Source organism: Eublepharis macularius, chromosome 1, assembly GCF_028583425.1.
Source record: "Eublepharis macularius isolate TG4126 chromosome 1, MPM_Emac_v1.0, whole genome shotgun sequence".
Classification (NCBI taxonomy): Eukaryota; Metazoa; Chordata; class Lepidosauria; order Squamata; family Eublepharidae; genus Eublepharis; species Eublepharis macularius.
The window spans coordinates 113,305,905-113,330,014 of NC_072790.1; the positions used below are offsets into that span (position 1 = coordinate 113,305,905).

A 24,110-nucleotide genomic window follows, 5' to 3' on the forward strand; every position below is an offset into this window, starting at 1 on the left:
GTGGGTGGGATAGGGAGCTATCCCCTCTGGTTCCAGGGCTGCTGCCAGGCCCTGGGGCCAAGCTAAGTGGGCACGTTGGCTGAGGGCTCACTTGACTATTACTATTATTGGTATCAGTGCCTGATCTGGTCAGGCTTCTGGGTGTGCTGGGCTAGGGCTCTAGCCCCAGCCTCTGGTTCCAGGGCTGCTGCCAGGCCCTGGGGCCAAGCTCAGTGGGCACCTTGGCTGAGGGCTCACATTATTATCAGTGCCTGATCTTGTCAGGTATCTGAGAGTGCTGGGCTAGGGCTCTAGCCCCAGCCTCTGGTTCAAGGGCTGCTGCCAGGCCCTGGGGCCAAGCTCAGTGGGCACCTTGGCCTAGGGCTCACAGTGTTCTCTCCTTTTCTGTCCTCCTTAATTCTGGTTTGGTGGCACAATGAGTCTTCATGTTGTGGTGGCTGCCACAGGTGGTCGTGCAAAGGTAGTCCTTCTGGTTTACTTGTGGAAAGCAGTACTGGGTGTGGCTCAGGGGCAGCGGAGAGTACTCCCGCTCCCCCAGATTCACCTGTGGGGGCTGTGGAGGAGGCCAAAGAGGTTTTCTGCTAGGAGGAGAGGATCTCTCTCAACATTTTGAGGAGGAGCTGAGTGACGGATCCCTGGAGGAATGGTTTGTGCTTTATGAAACATCCCTCCCATCCCCATCCCAAACTCTCGGTGGTGTCCCCACCTGCAGTCCACCCCTCACTCCGTTGTCCGTGGCTAGCTCCGCAGCACAGCCTGTAACCCTTCATCCTCCTTCCCCTGGGACAGTTAGTGGTCCATGTTTCAACGCCTCCATAGGGAGGCACTTTCAGGCCCTTCCTAATGACCCCTATGTGGTGCAGTGCCCTGCCTGTGATTGTCCTGGTGCACAGGGGCAAAAACCTGAAGCACCTGTCATCGATGGCCCTGAGTAGGCACCTGAAGATGCACCACCCGAGCATGTGGTCTCCGTCCTTGCCCAGAAAAATATCCATTGCGGGGGAGAAAGGGGGTGACCAGCTCTTCTGAGCGGGGATCAGTGGGAGGGTCACCGGAATCCACCCCAAGCAAGAATCCTTGTCCTGAGGGTGACGCTGGTGGGAGTGGAGTGCTTAGGCTGGCCGAACTCGCTGAGGTTGTCCCCTTGGGGTCTGGGACAGCGCCACTTAGAACGGCGAGGTTGAGGGCTCAGGAGGCAGACCTTCGCGTCTTGGCAGAGACAATTGCCCTACATGGCTTGCCCATATCCATTGTGGAGTGCGTCAGCTTCCGCAGGCTACTAAAGCATCTTGCCCCTTAGTTCTCCATGCCGTCTCTGTGCACCCTTGCCCGTCAAGTCCTACAGGTATCTCGAATGAGGGCTGGCACGTTTGGGTCAGGTTTAGCCAAGCCCACTCCCACTGCTAACAGGCTTCTGAGGCCTTGCTAGGCCTTCCTGGCACAGCCAGATCATCATGACACCTCCATTCTGCGAAGGCAGGAAAGTGGGTGAAGCTGGCAGGAGCCTCCTTTGGGCACTTGTGAAACAGCTGAGGAGCTGTTGCACATGTAGTTGAGCCGCACGGTCACCCTATCCATTGCAAACACTGTGCCCACTGAGCTAATGTCAGCTCAGTGGCTCATGTCAGCTGCTGCTGCATTTCTTTCTTTCCCTCTCTGGAACCATTCTGACCCATCCAAGCAACCTCCTCTCCCGTCCATCCCCTCCTTTCCACGAAGGCAGGAAAGTGGTTGGTGTCTGGCGGTGCCTCCCAAACTGTTATGAGTAGTGCCCGTACTGCCTGCACAGGTGAGGTGTCTCGGAGCGGTGTGGAACTGGTCTGGCCCCCCTCATTTCTCGGGGCTGCTGGTCCCTCTTTCTAGCTCTCCCTCTGTGGACCACTCCGACCCTTAGGAACGACTTCTCCCTTCCTGCCCATCCCCTTCTTTCCGCGAAGGCAGGACAGTGGGTCATGTCAGCTGCCTCTTCATGAGGAACTATCATGTTACTGCTCCCTCCTTGGTCACTAGAGACAGCTTGGCTGCGATTGCACAGCTGATTGTACCATATAGGGATACAGCACGGTTGCACAGCATGGTGGCTCCCCTGTCAATGGGACTGACTGGACCCCTTTGAGACGGGTGGGAATGTGTCCCATGACTTCTGTCCTTTCTGCAAAGGCAGGAAGATGGGCGATGTCAGCTGCTGCCGCTGTTCTATTTCTTCCTCTCCCTCTCTGTGACCACTCCAACCCTTCCCAACTACCTCTTGCTTGGGAGCTTTCCAGTTCCCGGTCCATACCTTTCCCTCCCAGGCACTGCCACGAGTCCCTTCCCCACCACTTGCACTGCCCCATTCCCGCCTTTCTGTGATGGCAGGGAGGTGGCTGATGCCAGCAGCCGCTGATGGATTGGGGTCTTCCAAGCCCTGTCGCAGGATCTTCCAGGTACAGCTCGTCACCGTGGCTGGAAGCCCTTCGTCCCCCTCTCCCACTCTGACTACTTCGTCTTCCCTCTTTCCTTCTCTCCCTCCCAGGTACTGCCACGACTCTTCCCCACCACTTGCACTGCCCTGTCCCCTCCTTTCCGAGACAGCAGGGAGGTCGTTGATGCCAGCAGCCACTGATTCAGGGTCTTCCCGCCCCCTTCGCAGAACCTTCCAGGTACGGCTTGTTGCTGTGGCTGGAACCCCTTGGTCTCCCTCTCCCTCTCCCTAACCACCCAACGGCCGCAGTCATCAACCACCTTGCTGCGTAAGCAGATAAGTGTCCACCTCCGACAGGGAGTCCTGGTGGGCAGGCACATGGGGGGTGGCACCATTGAGTGGCCAGACCCCCCACACCCAAGAGGGGAGGCGGACCGCCACCGCCTCCCTGAGCCCGCCAGGCCCGGCAGCCGCAGTCATCAACCACCTTGCTGCATAAGCGGACAATCTGTCTGCCTCTGACCCGGAGTCCTGGCGGGCAGGCACATGGGGGGTGCTGCCAGTGAGCGGCCAGACCCCCCTGCCCCCAAGAGGGGAGGCAGCCCACCACCACCTCCCCAAGCCCGCCAGTCCTAGCAGCTGCAGGCATCACCCACCTTGCGTAAAAGGATAATCTGTCCGCCTCCAACCCTGAGGCTTGGTGGGAAGGCACACGGGGGGTGCCACCAGTGAGCGGCCAGACCCCCCAGACCCCAAGAGGGGAGGCAGCCTGCCACCACCTCCCCAAGCCCGCCAGTCCCAGCAGCCACAGGCATCACCCACCTTGCTGCGTAAAAGGATAATCTGTCCGCCTCCAACCCTGAGGCTTGGCGGGCAGGCACATGGGGGTGCCAACAGCGAGCGGCCAAACCACCTCCCCCCCGCCCCCAAGAGGGGAGGCAGCCCGCCACCGCCTCCCCAAGCCCGCCAGGCCTGGCAGCCATAGTCCTCACCTCACCCACCTTGCTGCATAAGCAGATAATCTGTTCACCTCCGAACCGGATGCCTGGCAGGCGGGCACATGTGGGATGCCACCAGCGAGCGGCCAGACCCCCTGCCCCCAAGAGGGTAGGCGGCCCCCCACTGCCTCCCCGAGCCCGCCAGGCCCAGCGGCTGCAGTCCTCACCCTCGTTGCTGCGTAAGCAGATATTCTGTCTGCCTCTGACCCGGAGGCCTGGCGGGCAGGCACATGGGGGGGGGTGCCACCGGCGGGCAGCCAATCCCCCCACCCATGAGAGAGGAGGCGGCCCACCTTCAGGAGCACCGCATGGGGCCAAAGTGAACTTGGGAGGGTTGCTTCATCTGTGTTGAATGGGAGTTTCCTGGGGGCGTCAAATTTGGGAATGTATAACTATGAGATCCATATTGCAATCTTGACCAAACTTGGGTGATGGCTGGAGAAGAGCCTGCAGCACATTCACTGTGAATATGGGCTCTCTAAGTGCTAAGGGGGCCGCTCTGATGCTGATGAACACTGGACACCGAACACGTTCCTTAACGGGACATGTTCAGTTCTGTTCGTCTGTTTGTATTCGTCGTTGGGAACGAACAACGAACAGCCTGTTCGGGTTTTTTTTCCTGTTCGTGCCCATGTCTACCTACTACTCCCTTTCTAATAAACCTCTTCCTCTCAAATAAATATAAAAATTAAATTCTTTTTCTGTAGCATAGTGTTTAAGTAGTTAGGCTGCTGTTCAGTGCTCTGCTGGTTCAAATCCCACTAGTGCCTGAGCACATCACGTGGCCTTGAATAAGCCACTCCTCTCAGCCCCAGCTCTCCAGCTGTATTGTGGGGATAATAATACTGATCTTTTTACTTTTCTGAGTGGGGCACTAATATGTGTTTATAAGCACAGGTGTTGTTGCTTTTGTTTTTGTTGTTATTGTTATATTACCAGGATTTCGATCCTGCTCTGTGGGCAACGGCACTAGATACTTTCCTTTTTTATTTTCTAAAATTGTAATTTGTTATCATTTTTGTAAGCTGTCTAGAAGGCTGTATATGGTGGGAAAATCAGGTTAAGCTATTTTAAATAAATAAACAAACCCCAAACAAAAGTCTTTTCCAACTACATTGGTACTTCATAATTATTTATTTAGTCAAGTATCAGTTCCTAAAAATATACTTCAATTTTTTCTGAAAGGTCAGCAGTATTCCTATCACCAAATGCCAGCTGACAAATATTAATAATAATGTGTTATCTAATAGACAATGCCAAAAGAAATCCTTTTTTGTGTACCATAACCAAATATAATATACAGGATGATGATAACTTGTTAGTTTGCGTTAAAAGCTAAGAACACATAATTGCTTTCACAGTACCCTCTAGTGGACAAAAATAGAGGTGGTTCAGACTTACAGTTTCATAATAACCCCTTCTACAAACATATATACAAAAGACTTTGATGTGAGGGGGTTAGAAACTGAAAGAAATGTATTAAACAAACCTTTTCATCTGTTAGTCATCACAGAGGCTTTATCTAATTAAAAGCAGAGGACATTTTTGAAAACTCTTCAGGATGCTAATTGCCCATATAATTATGAACTAATTGCTTCCCATTCTAGGATAATTATAGGCTAGTACTGAGTACTAAGGCATGTTATTGTGTACTGGTCTTCTGTGCCAAAATGTATAAATGTTTTCTCTGGTAACTTGGAATATAACAGAGGTCACTGTAAATTATTAGGGATGTAGCTAGCAACAATATATATCTACTTAGGAAGAGTCAAGTGATTGTGGAAATGTCCATTTTTACTGAAAAATCCCTACCAAAATATTTCAAGCATTTAATACAAGATAATATTGTTGATATTATTATAAAATCCTAGAGCTGGGAAAACTCACAGAATTATCTCGGCCAACTACACTGCCCATATACTGAATATCCAAATGACTAACAGTCACTTCTGTAGGGTTTATTTAACTACAGTTACATACCACTTTTCTTCAGTCATTAGACTCAGGATGGTATACATAGAGTTCCTAGGAGTGTGTGACCAGTCCCACATTTGCTTAGCTTCACCAAGATGGCTGGCTACCTAATATGCTCTCCAGCCATACCAGAGTCTTTTTGCTCAATCTCTTTGGGCACTTGGTTCTAATGCTCAGCTATTGTTTAATCTTCTCTAGTATCTTTAATATATAAATCTGTTAGCTCAGCAACAGGAAATATGTATAAACACGTTTATGCATACTTCCAGTTGCTCTAGTGTTCTTCTAGAGTACAGGGCAAAGCTTGAACTGGGCATTTGTATATTATTAACTGTTAATTGTTTTGCAGGTTGTTTGCTATACAAGTAGATGAAGACAGAAGTCAGTTTCAGAGACTCCAAACAGACCAGTCTATTTCCGTCAAGAAGCTTTTTGTAGGAGGGACACCACCTGAGTTTCACATAGCCCCTATCAGAAACATTCCTCACTTTGAGGGTTGTATATGGAATCTTGTCATCAATGCTGTGTAAGCATGTTTTATTACTGTTTGTCCTAGAAGCCAAGAAATTTTTCTCATCCTGTATCCCAATATTAGTGACATATGCCTGTCAACAATGGCCTCTTCCACATGCTCAACTTTACAATGGGTTTTCTGTGTATTTGGCCCATGTGGATTGGATCCACTTATTCGTCGGTTCTGGCCCCCATTAAGCTCCAATTGTTTAATTCCATACTTGAGGAATTTGAACTGAAGTGGTGCCTGGTTTTTATTTCTGCATTAGAAAAATGCCCCATTTTGGCTGCGAGCTTCAGGGGGGAGATGACATGTCAATGATTTCTTCAGGGTGGTTTTGTTTGGAGCGTTGTAATCTTTGGACATTAGAATGGGTTGTATGATTAACTGAGGTGTTCTGCAGGGAAACTTTAAAATATTAAGTGTGATTTAAAGTTTTTATGTTAGCCATAACAATCTTTTTTCCACCAGTGTAGCAACCCTTTTAAAATTGTTATTAAAACAGCAACATTGCAACTTTTAAAAAAATTTAAAATCATGAAAATCAATGTGTTGTCCTGATAGCTTCTTGTGTTGTAAGAAAATGATTTATTGCCAAGATTAGTGTGCACACACAATGACATTTTTTAAAAAGGATTATGGCTGAGAGTGGTGGGGAGGAAAGGGTATAGTTACACATTGCTATTCAACCAATCACGGCGCAGGGGGATAAAGGGGAGGCAAAAGATAGGGCCAGGGCTTAAACCAAAGAAAACATTCGGCTGTGCAAAAAAAGGCCACCTTTAGAAGTTAAAAAAAATCAGGGTGTGTGCGCAGGGAGAAAAGCTGCAGAAAACCCAGGGAAAGACCATTTTTGCATCAGATGCAGCCTTTCACTATGCAGAATGCAAAAAAGTCTGGGAAGCAGTTTGGAGACTGAATTGGGGTATTTAACTAGAGATGGTCACGAACCAAAATTCGTGATGAACCAGGCTAGTTCATGGTTCGTGAACCAGTGGTTCATCAGATCCCATTTCTGATGAACCGCCACGAACTTTAGGCTGGTTTGTTTGGTTCGTTTTTCAGTTCATCACTGCAGACAGCCTGGAGCTGATCAGTTTCTTAGGCAACAGGGGATGGACTTCCTGTAGACCTTCTGCTGACCCAGAAGTGACCTTCTGCTGACCCAGAAGTGGTCATTTGCTCATCCAGAAGTGACATTTTCACAAACCAAAACAAACTGATTTGTGAATTGGGGCAGATCATGAAAGTTCGTAGTTCATGGTTCATGAAACTTAACGAACCATGAACTGCATGGTTCTTTATTTTTTCTGGTTCGTGCCCATCTTTAATTTTACCATGCCTGCAGAACTCAGAGGAGACATCAAAGCAATATGGAGTCAGAACTGTTTTAAAAATCCCCGTGTGGAAAAGGCCAATATATGAATGGTATAACCCAAATACTTTTGCAACATTCTGTTACATAGATTCAAAAAACAAACTCATAATCTAACTTGAATATTTTCTATAATTATAAATTTGTAAATAAACAAGCCCCAGGCTATATACAAAGTCACAGTTGAAGAACTGATCCTGTTTGTCATCACTGTTTTCATTATATCTTCTCAGTCCAATGGATTTCGCCCAACCAGTGTCATTTGAAAATGCAGATATTGGCCAGTGTCCTGATCTAACACCACTGCCTGAAAAAGAGGAAGATAAAATTTCCCGCACAACAGACTTGATCCATCCAGAACCAGATACTAAGGAAAAGGAGGAAATTGTGACTCCTCCTCCTCTACCACCCTTACCACCCTCACATGTAAGTGTGCTTTGTTTCTCTGGGACATGTCTTTTGAGTCAAATGTTCTTATGCAAGATCAGGAAACACATTGCCGCACCCTAGTATGGTTACAGTGCATTAACAATTCCTTAGATTAACTTAGTTTTGCAAACAGATGTAGATACAGAGCCATCATAAGAACATAAGAGCTTGCTGGATCAGACCAGTGGTCCATCCAGTCCAGGATCCTGGACAGCAGCCAACCAGTTGCCCTGGAGGGTACACAGGACATAAAGGTAAAGGTCCTTCCCAGATGTTGCCTCCGGGCACTGGTATTCAGAGGTTTGCTGCCTCTGGATATGGAGACTCACTTCAGTTGCTGTGGCTAGTAGTCAGTGATGAACCCCTCATCCATGAATTGGCCTAGACTCCTTTTAAAGTGAACTCTGCTTGTGGCCTCTCTATTTCCACTGGAAGTGAATTCCACAGTTTAATTATTCATTGAGTCACTATTTCCTTTTGTCAATTCTGAACCTATTTCCCAACAATTCCATTATGTACCCCCAAGTTCTTGTATTATGAGAGAGGGAGAAAAAGCTCCCTCTACTCACTTCCTTTTTTTCTGTGGTAATGACATTAACTTCCATCCTATCTCCCTCAACCATCAACTTTGTCCAGTATTTCAGTGGCGCTGCTTGCTATGTCTGAATGGATATAACATTTGCTGTGTTTCAAAGTATACTGAATTTGATCCAAGGCTTCCATGAGTGGAGAAAGTTTACAAAAGTATATTTTGTTGCCTTCCTCTTCTCCCACTCCCACTCCTTGCCCACCCATCTGCAGGTGGGGTGTGCAGGAAGAAGGGAATATCAGAAAAATCACCCTATACACACACGAGGACACAGAGAGAGAGAAAATGTTTCACAGCCTTCTGCTCATTTCAAGGAACTTGCTTTACTCCGAGATGCGGGGTGATTTTAACTGATTTCCCCTTCTTGCTGCAGCTCCTTATGTTACATGGCATAGTGTTCAGTGGCTGCTGGTGGAAGAGGAATGCATTCAAATTGCTTCCACAAACTCAGTTGGCTCACTAAGTTCATGTGCTCAGATGTGTGTTGAGTTCATACCAAAAACTCATTTCGCTAGTGCACGCAAGCCTAATGGAGATTGGACTGCAGTATGAGAGGAGAAGGGGCTTCAGCCTTCCTCCTGCACCCTTTTCCCAGCCCTGAAATGAACCTTCGGGATGCTACAAGGGGCTCCACAACTACTCATGCGGTATCCCTAGATTTCTCCAATAAGGCAAATAGCAGCTCCCTGGCACAATTCAAGTTGGGATAACAAGAAGTACTGCAAGACCATTTTATTTGCGTTTAATGGGATGCAGGCTGCAAGCATTTGAGGGGGAGGTAATTTGGGGGTTTACTGTATTTTAAAAATTAGGATACATATGCTGCCATGAACCAAAGGTGGAGTATAAATATTTTAATAAGTAATAAATAAAACAGAAGGCTGAATCTCATCTCACTCACCATGGTCCCAATTAGAGATGGGCACAAAACAAAACACGAACAGGGCTTTTTTTCTGGGAAAAGAGGTGGTGGAACTCAGTGCTGGAACTCAAGACCGCACAATGATGTCACTTTAGGTCAGCTGGAACACGGGGGGAGTTTTTTAAAGTTTAAATTGCCCTTGGTGAAAATGGTCACATGGCTGGTGCCCCCCCCCCCCCGATCTCCAGACAGTGGAGTTTAGATTGCTCTCCGCGCCGCTTGGCAGCACAGAGGGCAATCTAAAAGCCCCTCTGTCTGGAGATCAGGGAGTGGGGCCACTGGCCATGTGACCATTTTTAAGAGGTGCCGGAACTCCGTTCCACCGCATTCCCGCTGAAAAAAAGCCCTGCGGAACAAAATTCCGAATGGAATGGCTGGTTCATCTTCGTTCTTCTGTGCCTCCACACATGGGTACTGCGCACGCGCAGGCCAGCCGCCGGAAGATTCTTCACCGCTTACCTAGCTCTGAAGGGGCCGTTTGCCGCGCGCCTCAGCGACCGTTTCCCGCCCAAACGGTCACATGTCTTCCCAGCGGCCAACGGCCCCTTCCCTCAGTTCTCTTCTTGCCGCCGCTTGAGGAGAACGTTTTTCGCTCGTAGCTCCGTGCTTCTTGTGTCTGTTGGATTGCTTTTTTGTGCTTGACTTGGATTCTGGACTTGACCTTTCTTCTGCCTTGTGATTTGGACTGACTGATTCTGGTAGTGTATCGACCCGGACTGTATTTGACTTCGCGTTTTGGCTTGCCCCTCGTAATGGCTTCTACAGCCCTGTTTAAACAGTGCGCCCAGTGCCGTGCTAAGATGGCCCAAACGGATGGGCATAGCCTTTGCCTGCTTTGCCTTGGGGAGGAACGTGTAGTCCCCACTTGCAGGATCTGCCAGGGTTTCACGCATAAGACCAGGCAGGAGCGGTCCGCCCGCCTCAAGGCTTCGCTGTGGCAGTGGGTCTTGGACGCCCCTGGGCCCTCCGAGGTGGAGAAGCCGGGGGCCGCACAGAAGGCTGACCGAGTCCCCACCCATGCCGGGGGACAGTCTAGAGCGGGCTCTGTGGCCTCTTCCAAGTCTGTAACTGCATCCCGCCCGGCAAGCAAGTCGGCGTCAAGGGCAAGCTCGGTGGCGAGGTCATCGAAATCGCCGCATAAATCGGCTTCGGTGAGGTCGGAACCGGGGAGGTCGACTCCGAGGCCGGAGCCGAGTGGATCGGATCCGATAAGGTCAGCCCCGGCGTCGATCGAGGGGCCTGCGGCAGTCCCGGGACCGGAGGCTGCACGGAAGGCGTCGACCAAACGGGCGTCGGTTCCAAGGGCTTCCTCCGAGCCGGTTCCAAGGAAGAAGGCTAAGAAGACCAAGTGTCGCTCTTGGTCCCCTCGGCGCCGGTCTGCAGAGGAAGTGGTCCTGGTGTCCCCACCTACGCCATCACCTCACCTGGACTCCCCTGACCGTCCCCTCCTTGAGGAAGAGGTGCCGGATCCAGGGCCTATGTGGTCCTGTCGAGCGGGCAGCGTTCGCCTACGCCGGAACCGAGCCCGGCTCCGCACCGTCGGATCCGAGAGGCGACTAGGGACCCGTCGCCTGCACATTCTGCCCGTAGCCAACGGTATTGGTCCGAGGGGAGTGTCGGATCAGAGCGAGTTGGATCCGAGCGGTCCGTGGCTACGCGTCACCAACAGGCTTCAGGTCTACCGGATGCCTATCGGTGCCAGTGGAAGGGGGCTCCACCTGGCTTCAGATCATCGGATCCGGGGCCGTCGTCGTCTGGCCATCGTGAGTGGTTGCCCCCACCCTTCCCAGAGGGGGGAACGTCAACGCCAGCGTCTGAGGAGGATGTCGAGGACGCAGGGTTCGGTTACGGTTCCGAATCGTTCTCCAAACCATCCCCGGACGACAATGTTGGCCCTTCCACCAGCTCTCCCTTCGAGGACCTGCGGATTTACACAGACCAAATGGCCCACATGTCCAAGGCCTTGGAGATTGACGTGTCTTCTGTGGTCCCGAAGACGAAGGACAAGTTGTTGTGCAGAATCTATGGGGAAAACCCGGCTATAGTAGGTTTTCCTATGCTGGAGGGCTTGGAGGAGATCATCGACAAGGTCTGGAAGTCACCATCGGACCTGCCTGCCACGTCCAAGCGCATCGAACAGATGTATAAGATTAAACAGGGGACGTGGCAGTCCCTCATCAAGCATCCTCCACCGTCATCCTTGATAGCCGAGGAGATTCAGCACAAGAGGTCGGGGCCCTCCTCCGTCTCACCGGATAAGGAGGGGAAGAAGATGGACGCACTGGGTAGGCGTCAGTATTCGGTTGCTGCTTTAGCCCTCCGGATAGCCAATTATCAAACAATTATGGCGGGCTATCAACTCTACCTTTGGGAAAAGCTGGCGAACTATGTCACTGACCTCCCTGCTGACAAGAAGGCGGTGGTGTCGTTGCTGCAGACGGAGGCAGTACGATTGTCAAAGCAGCAGATGAATGCTGGGGAGTCATGCGGCTGACACGGCTGCTCGGGGCATGGTGTCAGCGGTGCTCCCGAGGAGGCACTCGTGGTTGCGGTCGACTGCCCTCCCGCAGGAGGTGAAGGCCAAGATTGAATGTCTGCCCTTCGAGGGTGACTCCCTCTTTTCTACCACCACCGACGAGGCGCTTAAAAAGAAGAAGGAGGACCGGCAGACGGCACGCTCCCTGGGGGTCACCCCGGCGGACAGGTCCACGTTCAAGTCTCGGTACTCTTCGAGGTATAATCCCTACCAGTACCGCAGCAGATATCAGCCCTGTCCATACTATCAGCAGTACCCTTCCTCGCAACGCCAGTACACCCCAGCGCAGCACCAGGGCAGGAGGCGTAGGCCGTTCAAGCCCCGCTCGTCTCAGCCTCCGCCCCAGCAAAAGGATCCGCAAGGGGCTGGAAGACAGTTCTGAGGGTCCGGCCCTGCGGCAGCCCTGAACTTTTCGGACAGACTCAGACCCTTCTTGTCTGAATGGGAGTCAATAACATCTGACTCATGGGTCTTAACGATTGTTGATAAGGGGTACGGGCTGGAATTCACTGAACTGCCGATGTGTACTTCACTGCTAAGTGCGGTGAATAATACCTTAGTTGAGCTGGAGGATGAGATTAAGTCCCTCTTGGCTAAAGGTGCTGTGGAAGAGGTGGCCTTTGTGGAGTCTGGGAAAGGTTTCTTTTCCCGGTTCTTCCTGGTCCCTAAAAAGGATGGGGGTCTACGTCCCATTTTGGATCTGAGGGGCCTAAATGCCTTTTTAAGGGTGACCAAGTTTAAGATGATCACACTGCCTGCTGTAATTGCCCTTTTGAAGAGGGGGGATTGGTTCGCTGTCCTGGATTTAAAGGACGCTTATTTCCACGTGGGGATCTTGGAGGAGCACAGGAGATTTCTGTGCTTCGTTTATAAGCAGCGGGTATTCCGTTACAAGGTTTTCCCCTTTGGCCTTTCCACAGCCCCACGTGTGTTTACCAAGTGCGTGGCCCCTGTGGTTTCCTTTCTTCGAGAGCAGGGCTGTACCATCTATCCCTATCTCGATGATTGGCTTATAACAGCGGGCTCGGAGGTTAAGCTGCTGCAAGATGTAAGATTGGTGCTAGACACTTGCGAACGCTTAGGCCTCCTGGTGAACTTTGAAAGATCTAAGCTGACACCTAGCCGTGTTGTGCCTTATATTGGGGCAGTGTTCGACTCATTGGAGGCCAAGGCTTTGTTGCCCCCAGAACGGGCACGTTCCTTGAAGGGCCTAGTGTCCTTGTTTAAACGAAGTCGTTTTCAGCCTGTGCGCATGATTCAATGCTTACTGGGGCATATGGCTGCTGCCACCGCGGTGGTCCCCTTTGCGAGGCTGCGGATGCGCCCGCTCCAGAATTGGTTTGTGAGGAGATACAACGCCTTGCAGCATCCACCAACTGCTAAATTCTCTGTCCCTAGGGCCATTATATCCTCTCTTGACTGGTGGTTGTCGGATATTAATTTGTTTAAAGGGACCCCATTTGGTTACCATCATCCCGAGTTCTCGGTGACCACGGACGCCTCCCTGCAAGGATGGGGGGCTTTCTGTGGGGAATTATGTGTTCAGGATGTGTGGTCTGAGAGAGAAAAGGGTCTCCATATTAATGTGCTTGAACTGAGGGCTGTTCGTTTTGCACTTATGTCATTCACAGCACTCTTGCAGGACCATCAGGTGCAGGTGCAGACGGACAACACTACCGCCATGTATTACCTGAACCAACAGGGCGGCACGGTGTCCCTGATCCTCTGCAGAGAGGCCACGCTCATTTGGGAATGGGCGATCAGGAATGGGGTGACGCTTCGCGCCATTCACGTGGCTGGGTCAGACAATGTGCAGGCGGACACCCTCAGCAGGGTGCACATGCTGAACCACGAGTGGGGGCTCAACGCAGAGTACGTTGGGCCGATCTTTCGGAAGTGGGGTCACCCGAGCATAGACGTGTTTGCGACATCGGCGAACACCAAGGCCGAGGTCTTTTGTTCTCGAGCAGGGAGCGATCCCCTCTCTATTGGGGATGCCTTCCAATTTACTTGGGCCCAGGGACTACATTACATGTTTCCGCCTTTCCCACTAATACCCAGGGTATTGTGCAAAGTGGAGAAGGACAACACGGACTGCATCTTAGTGGCTCCGTTCTGGCCACGGCAACTCTGGTTCCCGAAGCTGCTGGAGATGTCCGCCCGTACTTACGTGGCCCTTCCGCCCCGGCGGAATCTCCTCCTGCATGGGAGGCTCTTCCACCACGAGCCCAGGAAACTACACCTGACCGCTTGGCGGATTCGACCCCGTCCCTAGGGTTCTCTGAGCCGGTCGAGAGGGTCTTGTTAAACGCTAGGAAGCCCTCCACACGGCGTACCTACAGGGCGAAGTGGAGTAGGTTTGAGGCTTGGGCCGCCTCTAGGAAGGTGGCTCCTATGTGCAGCCCCTTGGGGATGGTCTTGGACTATCTTTGTGAGCTGAAGGACCGGGGCCTTAGTGTGGCGTCTCTGAAGGTGCACCTTGCGGCCATCTCCGCATTCCACGACCGGGTGGATGGCTGCACTGTATTCTCGCACCATAAGTCCCGCCAGTTTTTGAAGGGGATGCTCAACCTTTACCCACCTGTGTCACCCCCTGTGCCCCAATGGTCTCTCTCCCTGGTCCTGGCTAGGTTGATGCTGCCCCCTTTGAGCCTTTGGCTACGTGCCCTGTGGACTTGCTCTCCTACAAGGTGGCATTACTCGTGGCGATCACTTCTGCCAGGCGAGTCAGCAAGCTGGCTGCTCTTAGGGCGGACCCCCCATTCCTTCGCTTTCATGCGAATAAGGTGGTCTTGCGACCATGTCTTTCGTTCCTGCCCAAGGTGGTGTCAACCTTCCACCTTTCACAAGAAATTTCGCTGCCTGTGTTTTTCCCTGCGGCGTCTACTAAAGGGGAAAAGGCCCTCCACACTTTGGATCTGCGGAGGGCACTGGCTTTTTATTTGGAAAGGACTAGGGTGTTCAGGAACAGCCCCCACCTTTTTGTGTGTTATGGAGCGAAGGACAAGGGCCGCAGGGCGTCTGCACAGACGGTGTCCCGTTGGATTGTGACAGCCATTGTGAGGGCCTATGCCTCGGCTAAGGTGGACTGTCCTTTGGGTATCAGGGCCCACTCCACACGGTCCCAGGCGACATCTTCGGCATTGCTCAGGGGTGTGCCATTAGCTAATATTTGCAGGGCTGCAACGTGGTCGTCCGCTGATACTTTTGTACGACATTACGCTGTTGATGTAAATGCCAATGAGGATGTGGCTGTAGCTAGGGCCGTCCTCCACTCCTTGTTTCCCTAGGAGTATGCTGATTTAATCTACTCCAATGGGGGAGGCGGAGGCGCTGTATATAGTTGTATATATATATATATATTATTGGATGTTGTGGGGTTAGTATGTATCCACATGTGTATGTGTGTATATATGTTTGTTCTTTTTCTTGTTGTATAATAAAATTGAGTTGGATTTCACCCCACCTTCCTTATTGTGTGAAGCTTGGTACTCTCCCATGTGTGGAGGCACAGAAGAACGAAGATGAAGACAGGGTTAACATACCTGTAACTTATGTTCATCGAGTTCTTCTGTGCCGACACACAACCCTCCCTCCTGCCCCGCTGTGAACTCCAATGCAGGTTGTTGTACTTATATGGGCTATAACACGAGTTGCTTAGTTGAAGTTATGGCTCTGTGTATTGGATGAGCGGCGGCAAGGGAGAACTGAGGGAAGGGGCCGTTGGCCGCTGGGAAGACATGTGACCGTTTGGGCGGGAAACGGTCGCTGAGGCGCGTGGCAAACGGCCCCTTCGGAGCTAGGTAAGCGGTGAAGAATCTTCCGGCGGCTGGCCTGCGCATGCGCAGTACCCATGTGTGTCGGCACAGAAGAACTCGATGAACATAAGTTACAGGTATGTTAACCCTGTCTTCATTTGCAAAGAAACGCGTTCCGTGGCTCCACGTTTTTACAGAACAAATGAATTTACCTACTGTTCTGTTTCTGCGGCACCATTCACTCCATGACCCAGGCAATGGTTGCAGTCTTTAGATTGCCCCCAATCTGAGGCCTCCACACTTTTTTTTTTTTTTTTGAAAAATTTTTATTGGGTTAGAATCCATTATTTCCACATTTACATTCAATTTTCCCCAATTTTTTCATCTCTAACCCCCTCCCTTTCCCCCCCCTTTTTGTTGACTTCCAACAGTTTTCCAACCCTTTGTCCCCTTTCCCTTACTTTTATTAGCTTCCTCTATCTAAAACAACTGAGGCCTCCACACTTGATTGGCAGCTGTCCATGCCAAGTAGAGAGCTCCCATTTCTGGCCAATCCAGCCAGGAAAAGGGGAGAGGAGGGTTAGGATCTCTAAGGCAACTGAGGAGATGGGCCTTCAGTAGCCATGGTAACACCAATCTCTTCCTCCCAAACCATGTTAGGCAGTTTTTTATGCGTACCAGAGTGCTCCTGTGTTGTTCAATCTTGGCTTTTTCCATAAATAGAGGACGCCATGTGACCTGGTTTCATTTTCTCCAGAGTGAGTTTGGAGACGAACTTGGGAGGGATCTTTGACCTGCAGTGCACTTCTTGCTTCTTGGAAAGACACTGAAAATCTTTTCTCTTTCTGCCTTTTCTTACTGGGGACTAGGGAAGTTTTGAGGAAATGGTGCTTTTTTCCTTTCTTCCCCCACCCCATCCCAGTCTTAGCTTTTCACCTCCCCCCCTCCCCCCCAGCCTAGTCCTAGGCCTTTGTGTAGAGCTGGGTTCCTGCTTTTCTAAGTGAGATTTATTTGCTTTTTCTCTGTTTCTTCCCCTCTGCTTTTTGGAGCTCCAATCTTCTGGTTTGGTTTCTGGGGGTTTGTGGGTGCCCCTTCCCCAAGAAGCCCTTCTTTTATTTGCTTTTCTTTCTTTCTCTGCTTTTTGGATGGTCTGTCTTCTGTTTTGGGTGGGTCCCCTCCCCAAGGAGCTTCACTTTTCTGTAGGCTGGCTCCCTGTCTGTGCACTTGTGTGGTGTAGTGCAGTTTTCCCTTTTTCTCCACACTCCTCCAGTGCCTTTTACTTTTATTTGAAGTGCCTCTACAGCCTGCGCCACTGTCTGGGTGGTGTTTTGGGGGGCTTGTGCCTCTGGTGTGCTGACTCACACCCGCAGAGGGCTGTTTGCTCTCTGTGTGAACTTGTGTGGTGCAGTGAAGTCTGACCTCTTTTCTGCATGTTCCTCCACTGCCCTTAACTTTTATTTGGAGCACTTCTCCAGCCAGTGCCACTGGGCTCGTGCCTCTGGTGCGCTGACTCACATCTGTACGGGGTTGCTCAACTGTCTCCACTGTGCACACCATCAGGCTCCACACTTGCATGCTTCTCTAGTGCAGCTCGCTTTTGCTGTGCGCATGCACACCATCAGCGCACACACTTTTGTTTTATTTTGAGCCAGTGTCCAGCTGTGGGCAGTGTCTGGGTGGAGGTGATTTTGGGGGCTGTCCGCTGACTCACAACTGCAAGGGTAGCTTTACTGTCTGCAGGTGGGCAGGCACAGGGGGTAGAGGAGAGCCTGCTGAAAACTCCCTGCGAGTTTGGGCTCTCTGCCTGTGAAGGGGGCTGTCCTGGGCTCAGACAAACCTCGAACCAGTTTGGGAACCAGTTGTGGTTCAGAAGTTCATGGTTCGTGTTCCGGGAAAATGAATGAACCACAAACCAAGCGGTTCATTTTATTTCGTTCCGTGCCCATCTCTAGTCCCAATCTAAATTGCATCCATGCCCACCGAGCAATTAAGCACATCTGATCACTCAGGACCAGAGAGGGGCCGATTCTGCATGGCTTACCTGAAGCTGGGACGTTGCAGAACATGCCAGCAAAACCGCGATCTTTTGCGTTTTTGCCGGCATGTTCCACAACATCCCGCAACGTTCTGGCTTCAGGTAAGCCGTGCGGAATCGGCCAGGGTTCAAGGGAAATATCACATATTTAGATCCTCGGTCTGTGTGCAACCACCTAAATCTGTTGAAAGAGAAGAACTTTGAGGGAGTTGCCCACCGAACATGCAGAGCATCTTGAACTCCAATAGTCAAGATCAAGCCAAACATGAAGGTCTGCCCCTGTAAAAATTTGCAACAGGATATATTGCCTGATTTGTGCAGCAAGGAGATTCTGCTGCTTCTGTTCTTAGAATCATAGAATCATAGAGTTGGAAGGGGCCATACAGACCATCTAGTCCAACCCCCTGCCCAGTGCAGGATCAGCCTAAAGCATCTCTGACAAGTATTCATCCAGCCTCTTCTTGAAAACTTCCAGTGAGGGGGAGCTCACCACCTCCCTAGGCAGCTGATTCCACTTTTGAACTACTCTGATGGTGAAAAAGTTTTTCCTAATATCCAGTCAGTACCTTTGTGCATGTAGTTTTAGCCCATTGCTTTGCGTCCTACCCTCTGCTGCCAACTGGAACAGCTCCCTGCCCTCCTCCAAATGACAGCCTTTCAAATATTTAAAGAGATCAGTCATGTCCCCCCTCAACCTCCTCTTCTCCAAACTAAACATTCCCAAGGCCCTCAGCCTTTCCTCGTAGGGCTCAGTCTCCAGACCCCTGATCATCCTCGTCGCTCTCCTCTGCACCCTCTCGATTTTGTCCACATCCTTTTTGAAGTGAGGCCTCCAGAACTGCACACAATACTCCAGGTGAGGCCTGACCAAGGCAGTATAGAGAGGGGCTATGACCTCCTGCGATTTCGATGCTATGGCCCCTTTGATACAACCCAGGATTGAATTAGCCTTTTTTGCCACCGCATCACACTGACTGCTCATATTCAGTTTACAGTCCACTCTTACCCCAAGATCCCTTTCACATCTACTACTGCCCAGAAGTGTATCCCCCATCCAGTATTTGTGCTTCTCATTTTTGTGGCCCAGATGTAATACTGTGCACTTGTCTTTGTTGAATTGCATCCTATTCACAGCTGCCCACTTCTCCAGAGTATTCAGGTCTTGTTGAATTTTAATTCTATCTTCTTGGGTGTTTGCTACCCCTCCCAATTTGGTATCATCAGCAAATTTAATGAGCAGCCCTTCCACTCCTTCATCCAGATCATTGATAAAAATATTGAAAAGTACCGGGCCCAAAACCGAGCCCTGCGGCACCCCACTGGATACCTCCCTCCAATCTGATGAAACGCCGTTGACCACCACTCTTTGAGTGCGGTCCTCCAACCAGTTCCCTATCCACTGAACTGTCCTATAGTCTACTTCACAGTCTTCCAGTTTGCCCATCAGAATGTCATGGGGGACCTTATCAAAAGCTTTACTGAAATCCAGATAAATCACGTCAACAGAGTTCCCCCGATCCAGTAAGCTGGTCACTCGATCAAAGAAGGAAACCAGGTTGGTCTGGCAGGATCTGTTAGGAACAAAACCATGCTGACTTCCCCGGATCACTGAGCGGTCCTTCAGATGCTTACAGATTGATCCCTTTAAAATCTGTTCTAAAATCTTCCCAGCAACAGAAGTCAGACTGACCGGCCTGTAGTTTCCCGGGTCATCCTTCCTCCCTTTCTTAAAGATTGGGATAACATTCGCTCTTCTCCAATCTTGTGGCACATCCCCAGTCCTCCAGGAGGCCTTGAAGATGATGGACAGGGGTTCTGCAAGTTCTCTGGAAAGTTCTTTAAGCACTCTTGGGTGCACCCCATCCGGCCCAGGGGATTTGTATTCATCCAGTGCAGCCAGATGCCTCTCCACTACCTCTCTGTCAATGTCAATTAGCCACTCAGGTGTCCTGCCACATTTTCTACTATCTCTAGATGTGCCTGAGTTCTTCAGGGAGAAAACAGAGGCAAAAAAGTCATTAAGCCTGTCTGCTTTTTCTCTGTCCTGCACCAGAGTTTCTCCATCTACTCCCAACAGTGGTCCAATTGCCTCTTTGACCTTGCATTTACTTCTCACATATCTGTAGAAGTTTTTCTTGTTGTAGCAAGCCCTCCTGGCCAGACCCAGCTCGTACTGAGCTTTGGCCTCTCTGATGGCTGATCTGCAGTACCTAGTAACCCTCATATATTCCTCTTTAGAGGTCTGTCCTTCTCTCCATTTCCTGAACATTTCCTTTTTCTCCCTTAGCTTATTCTGGAGCTCTCTGTGCATCCACATCGGTTTTTTGGAGCCCTTACCATGTTTCCATCTTGCTGGGATAGTGCAGGCTTGAGCTTGCAAAAGCTCGTGTTTGAGAAGAGCCCACCCTTCACTCGCTCCTTTTCCTTCCAGCACACTCCCCCATGGAATGACTCTCATCAAGCCTCTGAGTTCATCGAAGTTGGCCCTACAAAAATCTAACCTACGAGTCTGGCTACGAACTTCCTTGGCTCCTCACAGCAACTGGAATTCAAGAAGGACATGGTCACTTCCCCCTAAGGTCCCCACCACCTTCATCTCATCTACCAATTCTTCCCTGTTGGTTAATATCAAGTCTAGTATGGCCGAACCCCTTGTAGCTTCCTCCACCTTTTGAAAAAGGAAGTTATCGGCCAGGCAGGTCAGGAAATTGCATGATTCATGACTCCCAGCACACATAGGGGAAGTTGAAGTCACCCATAATTACAAGGTTCTGATGTCTGGATACTCTGCCAATTTGTTCAAAGAGGGCAGCATCCATTTCTTCTCACTGGTCGGGTGGTCTGTAGCAGACTCCAACAACAATACCCTTTGTCCTTCCTCCCCTTATTTCTACCCATATACTTTCCACCGGGCTGTCCACCCCATTCTCTGTAACTTCTTGACAATCAAGCCCTCTCCTCACATACAACGCCACTCCACCTCCTCTTCTACTCTTCCGGTTTTTCTTGAACAACTCATACCCATCCACTAGCACATTCCAGTCATGGGAATCATCCCACCAAGTCTCAGTAATTCCTACTATGTCATAGCCCTCTGTTTGCAATAGAAGCTCAAGCTTTTCTTTCTTATTGCCCATACTTTGGGCATTGGTATATAAACACTGGTAGCCTTGTACCTTTGTTTGACCTTTCCTACCCAGGTGGGTCCCCACTGTGTTCACTTCATCATTGAAGTCGCCATGTCGATCGTCCCCTGCCCCTTGCGGCATCAGTTTAAAGCTCTCCTGATGAAGTTCTCCAGGTTCGTTCCATACGTTTTCTTCCCTGCCCTTGAGAGGTGAAGCCCATCTTAGTGGAGGATGCTTCTCAAATGCTGCTCCAAGATTTATTTTGCTCCCAGCTTCTTTCCCCACCCCCAGCTTGGCAGAAGCCAGTTTTGGTAGGTGGGAATCAAACTTTGGAACTGACTTTAACATTTATCCATAGATATACCCACAAATTCATGTGTCATGTTTTGCATATAAAGAAGTTAGAGTATTTTATTTCTGCTTCCTAATGTGTGGTTTCTAATATTTGTTGCCGAGTTTAAATGTAGGCCTCTGAAAAAAGAATGAGGGAGGCTGAATGGGTGAATGGAGTCTGTGTGTTTCTGAAAGAAAACATATATTCTAGTTAAGTCAAGCAACCTGTGCAGAAGCCTGAAAGGGATCTCATTCTGCCAAGTTCAATTAATCTGTTTTGTGTTCTGATACATTCTCTCTAAGTCAGGCAAACTGTGTGTGCGCATGAGAAAGAGTCTGTATGTGGTGTTTTCTGCATGCACACTTAAACTGGGGTTTCTGGATATTTGAACCACAAAGATCAGATCCACTTTGGGCCTCTGTAATTCCACACCAAATAGTGTCTATTTATCTTTTCTGCACTAGAAAAATGCCTCGATTCTGCTGCAGGCTTTCAGTTCTGTCAATTAATTTAATTTAATTTATTAGATTTCTTTCCTGCCCTCCCCACAAGTGAGCTCAAGGCGGGTTACAACATTATACAGTAATACAATAAATTAAAACAACAATACACAATAAAAGATAAAATATACGATTTCATAGTTCCAATACAAAAGTTAAAACCACAATCTAAAATGCAGCATGAGATGGTTCACCGTAATACATCCCACATACCAGTATCATGAAGGTAGGGCAGGCAGGTTGCCAGAACGTAAAACAAGTGGACCAAAGGCTACAGCAGAGAGGCCAGCTGGGCAATGCGTCCACGCCTCAACCATCAGCGGAAGTCTGGTGGAACATCTCCATTATACAGACCTGATGGAACTGTAACAAGTCCCACAAGGCCCTAGTCTCAACGGAGAGAGAGTTCCACCAGCTGGAGCCAGGGCCAAAAAGACCCTGGCTCTGGTCGATGCTGGTGAATGTCCTTTGGGCCAGGGATCACCAGAAGGTGTTTGTCAGCAGAATGAAGCACCCTCTGGGGAACATATGGCGAGAGGTGGTCCTGCAGGTATGTTGGTCGCAGTCCATTTAAACATCATAGTCAATACCTTTAACTTGATCCGGAACTGGGATCAAGTGCAACTGACACAAAACAGGTCAAATATGCATCCTAACCGGAGTCCCAGTAAGGATACATGCTGCCAACAGAGTAAGCGATAGGACTCGAAGCAACGGGCTTAAATTACATGCAGAAAGGTACCAGCTGGATATTATTTTTATTTATTTATTTATATTTCAATTTATATACCGCCCATCCCCAGGGGCTCTGGGCGGTGAACAGTTAAAATTGATAAAAACAAGAACTAAAATCAATATACAAACAATAAAACAAACTAACAAAGTGCAGTGGTGGAGAGAACCCACCCCCACCCCAAAGTTGGGAGGCCGACATGGCACCGCCCCCTTCAGTCACCGAATGCCTGGTGGAACAGCTCTGTCTTACAGGCCCGGCGGAACGATAATATGTCCCGCTGGGCCCGGGTTTCCATTGACAGAGCGTTCCACCAGGCTGGGGCCAGGACTGAAAAGGCCCTGGCCCTGGTTGAAGCGAGGCGGGCTTCCTTAGGGCCGGGGACCACAAGTAAATATTTATTCGCTGATCGAAGCGATCTCCGGGGAATGTACAGGGAGAGGCGGTCCCAAAGATATGCTGGTCCCAACCCGCTCAGGGCTGGGTATTAGGAAAAACTTTTTCACGGTCAGAGTAGTTCAAAGGTGGAATCAGCTGCCTAGGGAGGTGGTGAGCTCCCCTTCACTGGCAGTTTTCAAGAAGAGGCTGGATGAATATTTGTCAGGGCTGCTTTAGGCTCATCCTGCGTTGGGCAGGGGGTTGGACTACAGGGTATGTATGGCCCCTTCCAACTCTGTGATTGTGTGATTTTGGACCAGCTATAAATTCTAGATCAGTCTCAAGGGCAGCCCTCTGTAGAGCAAGCTACAGTAATCTAATCTGGAGTAGAGATGGGCACGAACAGCAATATGAACAAAAAAACCCCCACGAACAGCCCAATCTGCTATTCACGAACAAACTGTTCGTGAGGCCCCATTCTAAACGAACAGGTGGTCATTGCAAGCCTCGTTCGTTGCTGTTCGTTGCTGTTCGTCAAGCCAGACAGTCTGGCACCTGCAATCAATTCCCTTGGCAATTTAGGCAGAGATTGTCTGAACTCCTCCTGTTGCCCTGGAAACCCCAATCTAAGCCCAATTTAGCTTGATAGGCCGGTCTTCCTTTCAAGTGTGGAGCTCCAAATTTGTTACAAGGGAGCAAAGAGCCGGGGGGGGGGGCTTCCAGCTCTGACTTTGCAGACAGTGGAGAGACAGTTGCTGTTGGCATTTTGATAGAGAGAGTGCATTGGAGCTTGAATTTTCTTTGTATGTGGTGGGATAGGGATCTACCCCTTCAAGTTCCAGGGCTGCTACCAGGATCTGGGCCAAGCTATTATTTATTATTGGTACCTTTCCTGCTGCCTGCTCAGGTGAGGTTTCTGGGAGTGGTGCGGTAGGGATCTACCCCTTCAAGTTCCAGGGCTGCTGCCAGGCTCTGGGGCCAAGCTATTAGTTATTATTGGTACCTTTCCTGGTGCCTGCTCAGGTCAGGTTTCTGGGAGTGGTGCAGTAGTGATCTTGACTTGGATGATGGCTGGAGGAGAGCCTGCTGGCCCCCACAAACACCCAACCACGAACATGTTCGTGAACAGGGACATGTTTGTGGTTGTTCGTGAGTCCCTGTTCGTGGATGGCAACGAACAACGCACATCATGTTTGTTTGTTTTTTTCTGTTCGTGCCCATCTCTAATCTGGAGATGACTGTTGCTTGGAGTACCATAGCTAGGTTGCCAGTCAAGAGATAGGGAACAAGCTGCCTGATCTGATGAAGATAGAAGAATGCAGATCTGGCAACATCCATGACCTGGGCCTCCTTTAAAAGAGAGACATCCAGGACCATGCCCAGGTGGCAGCTTCCTTAGTTGATCTGCTGAGGAAACTTGCAAGGATTTTTTGTTTGTTTTTAATATACCAACCTTACAATATTGCAATATTGGTGTTTTATAATCAGTGTGGTGTAATGGAT

General features: G+C 49.9%; 1 protein-coding gene across 1 annotated transcript in view; it reads left to right on the forward strand.

The window, feature by feature from the left end:
- LAMA2 (laminin subunit alpha 2) overlaps positions 1-24,110 on the forward strand; it is a 703,642-nt gene that overhangs the window by 653,088 nt on the left and 26,444 nt on the right. Inside the window, exons 55-56 of the mRNA XM_054974995.1 lie at positions 5,726-5,902; positions 7,499-7,691. Of these exons, the coding sequence (XP_054830970.1) occupies positions 5,726-5,902; positions 7,499-7,691 (370 nt within the window). The remainder of the gene's footprint in view (positions 1-5,725; positions 5,903-7,498; positions 7,692-24,110) is intronic.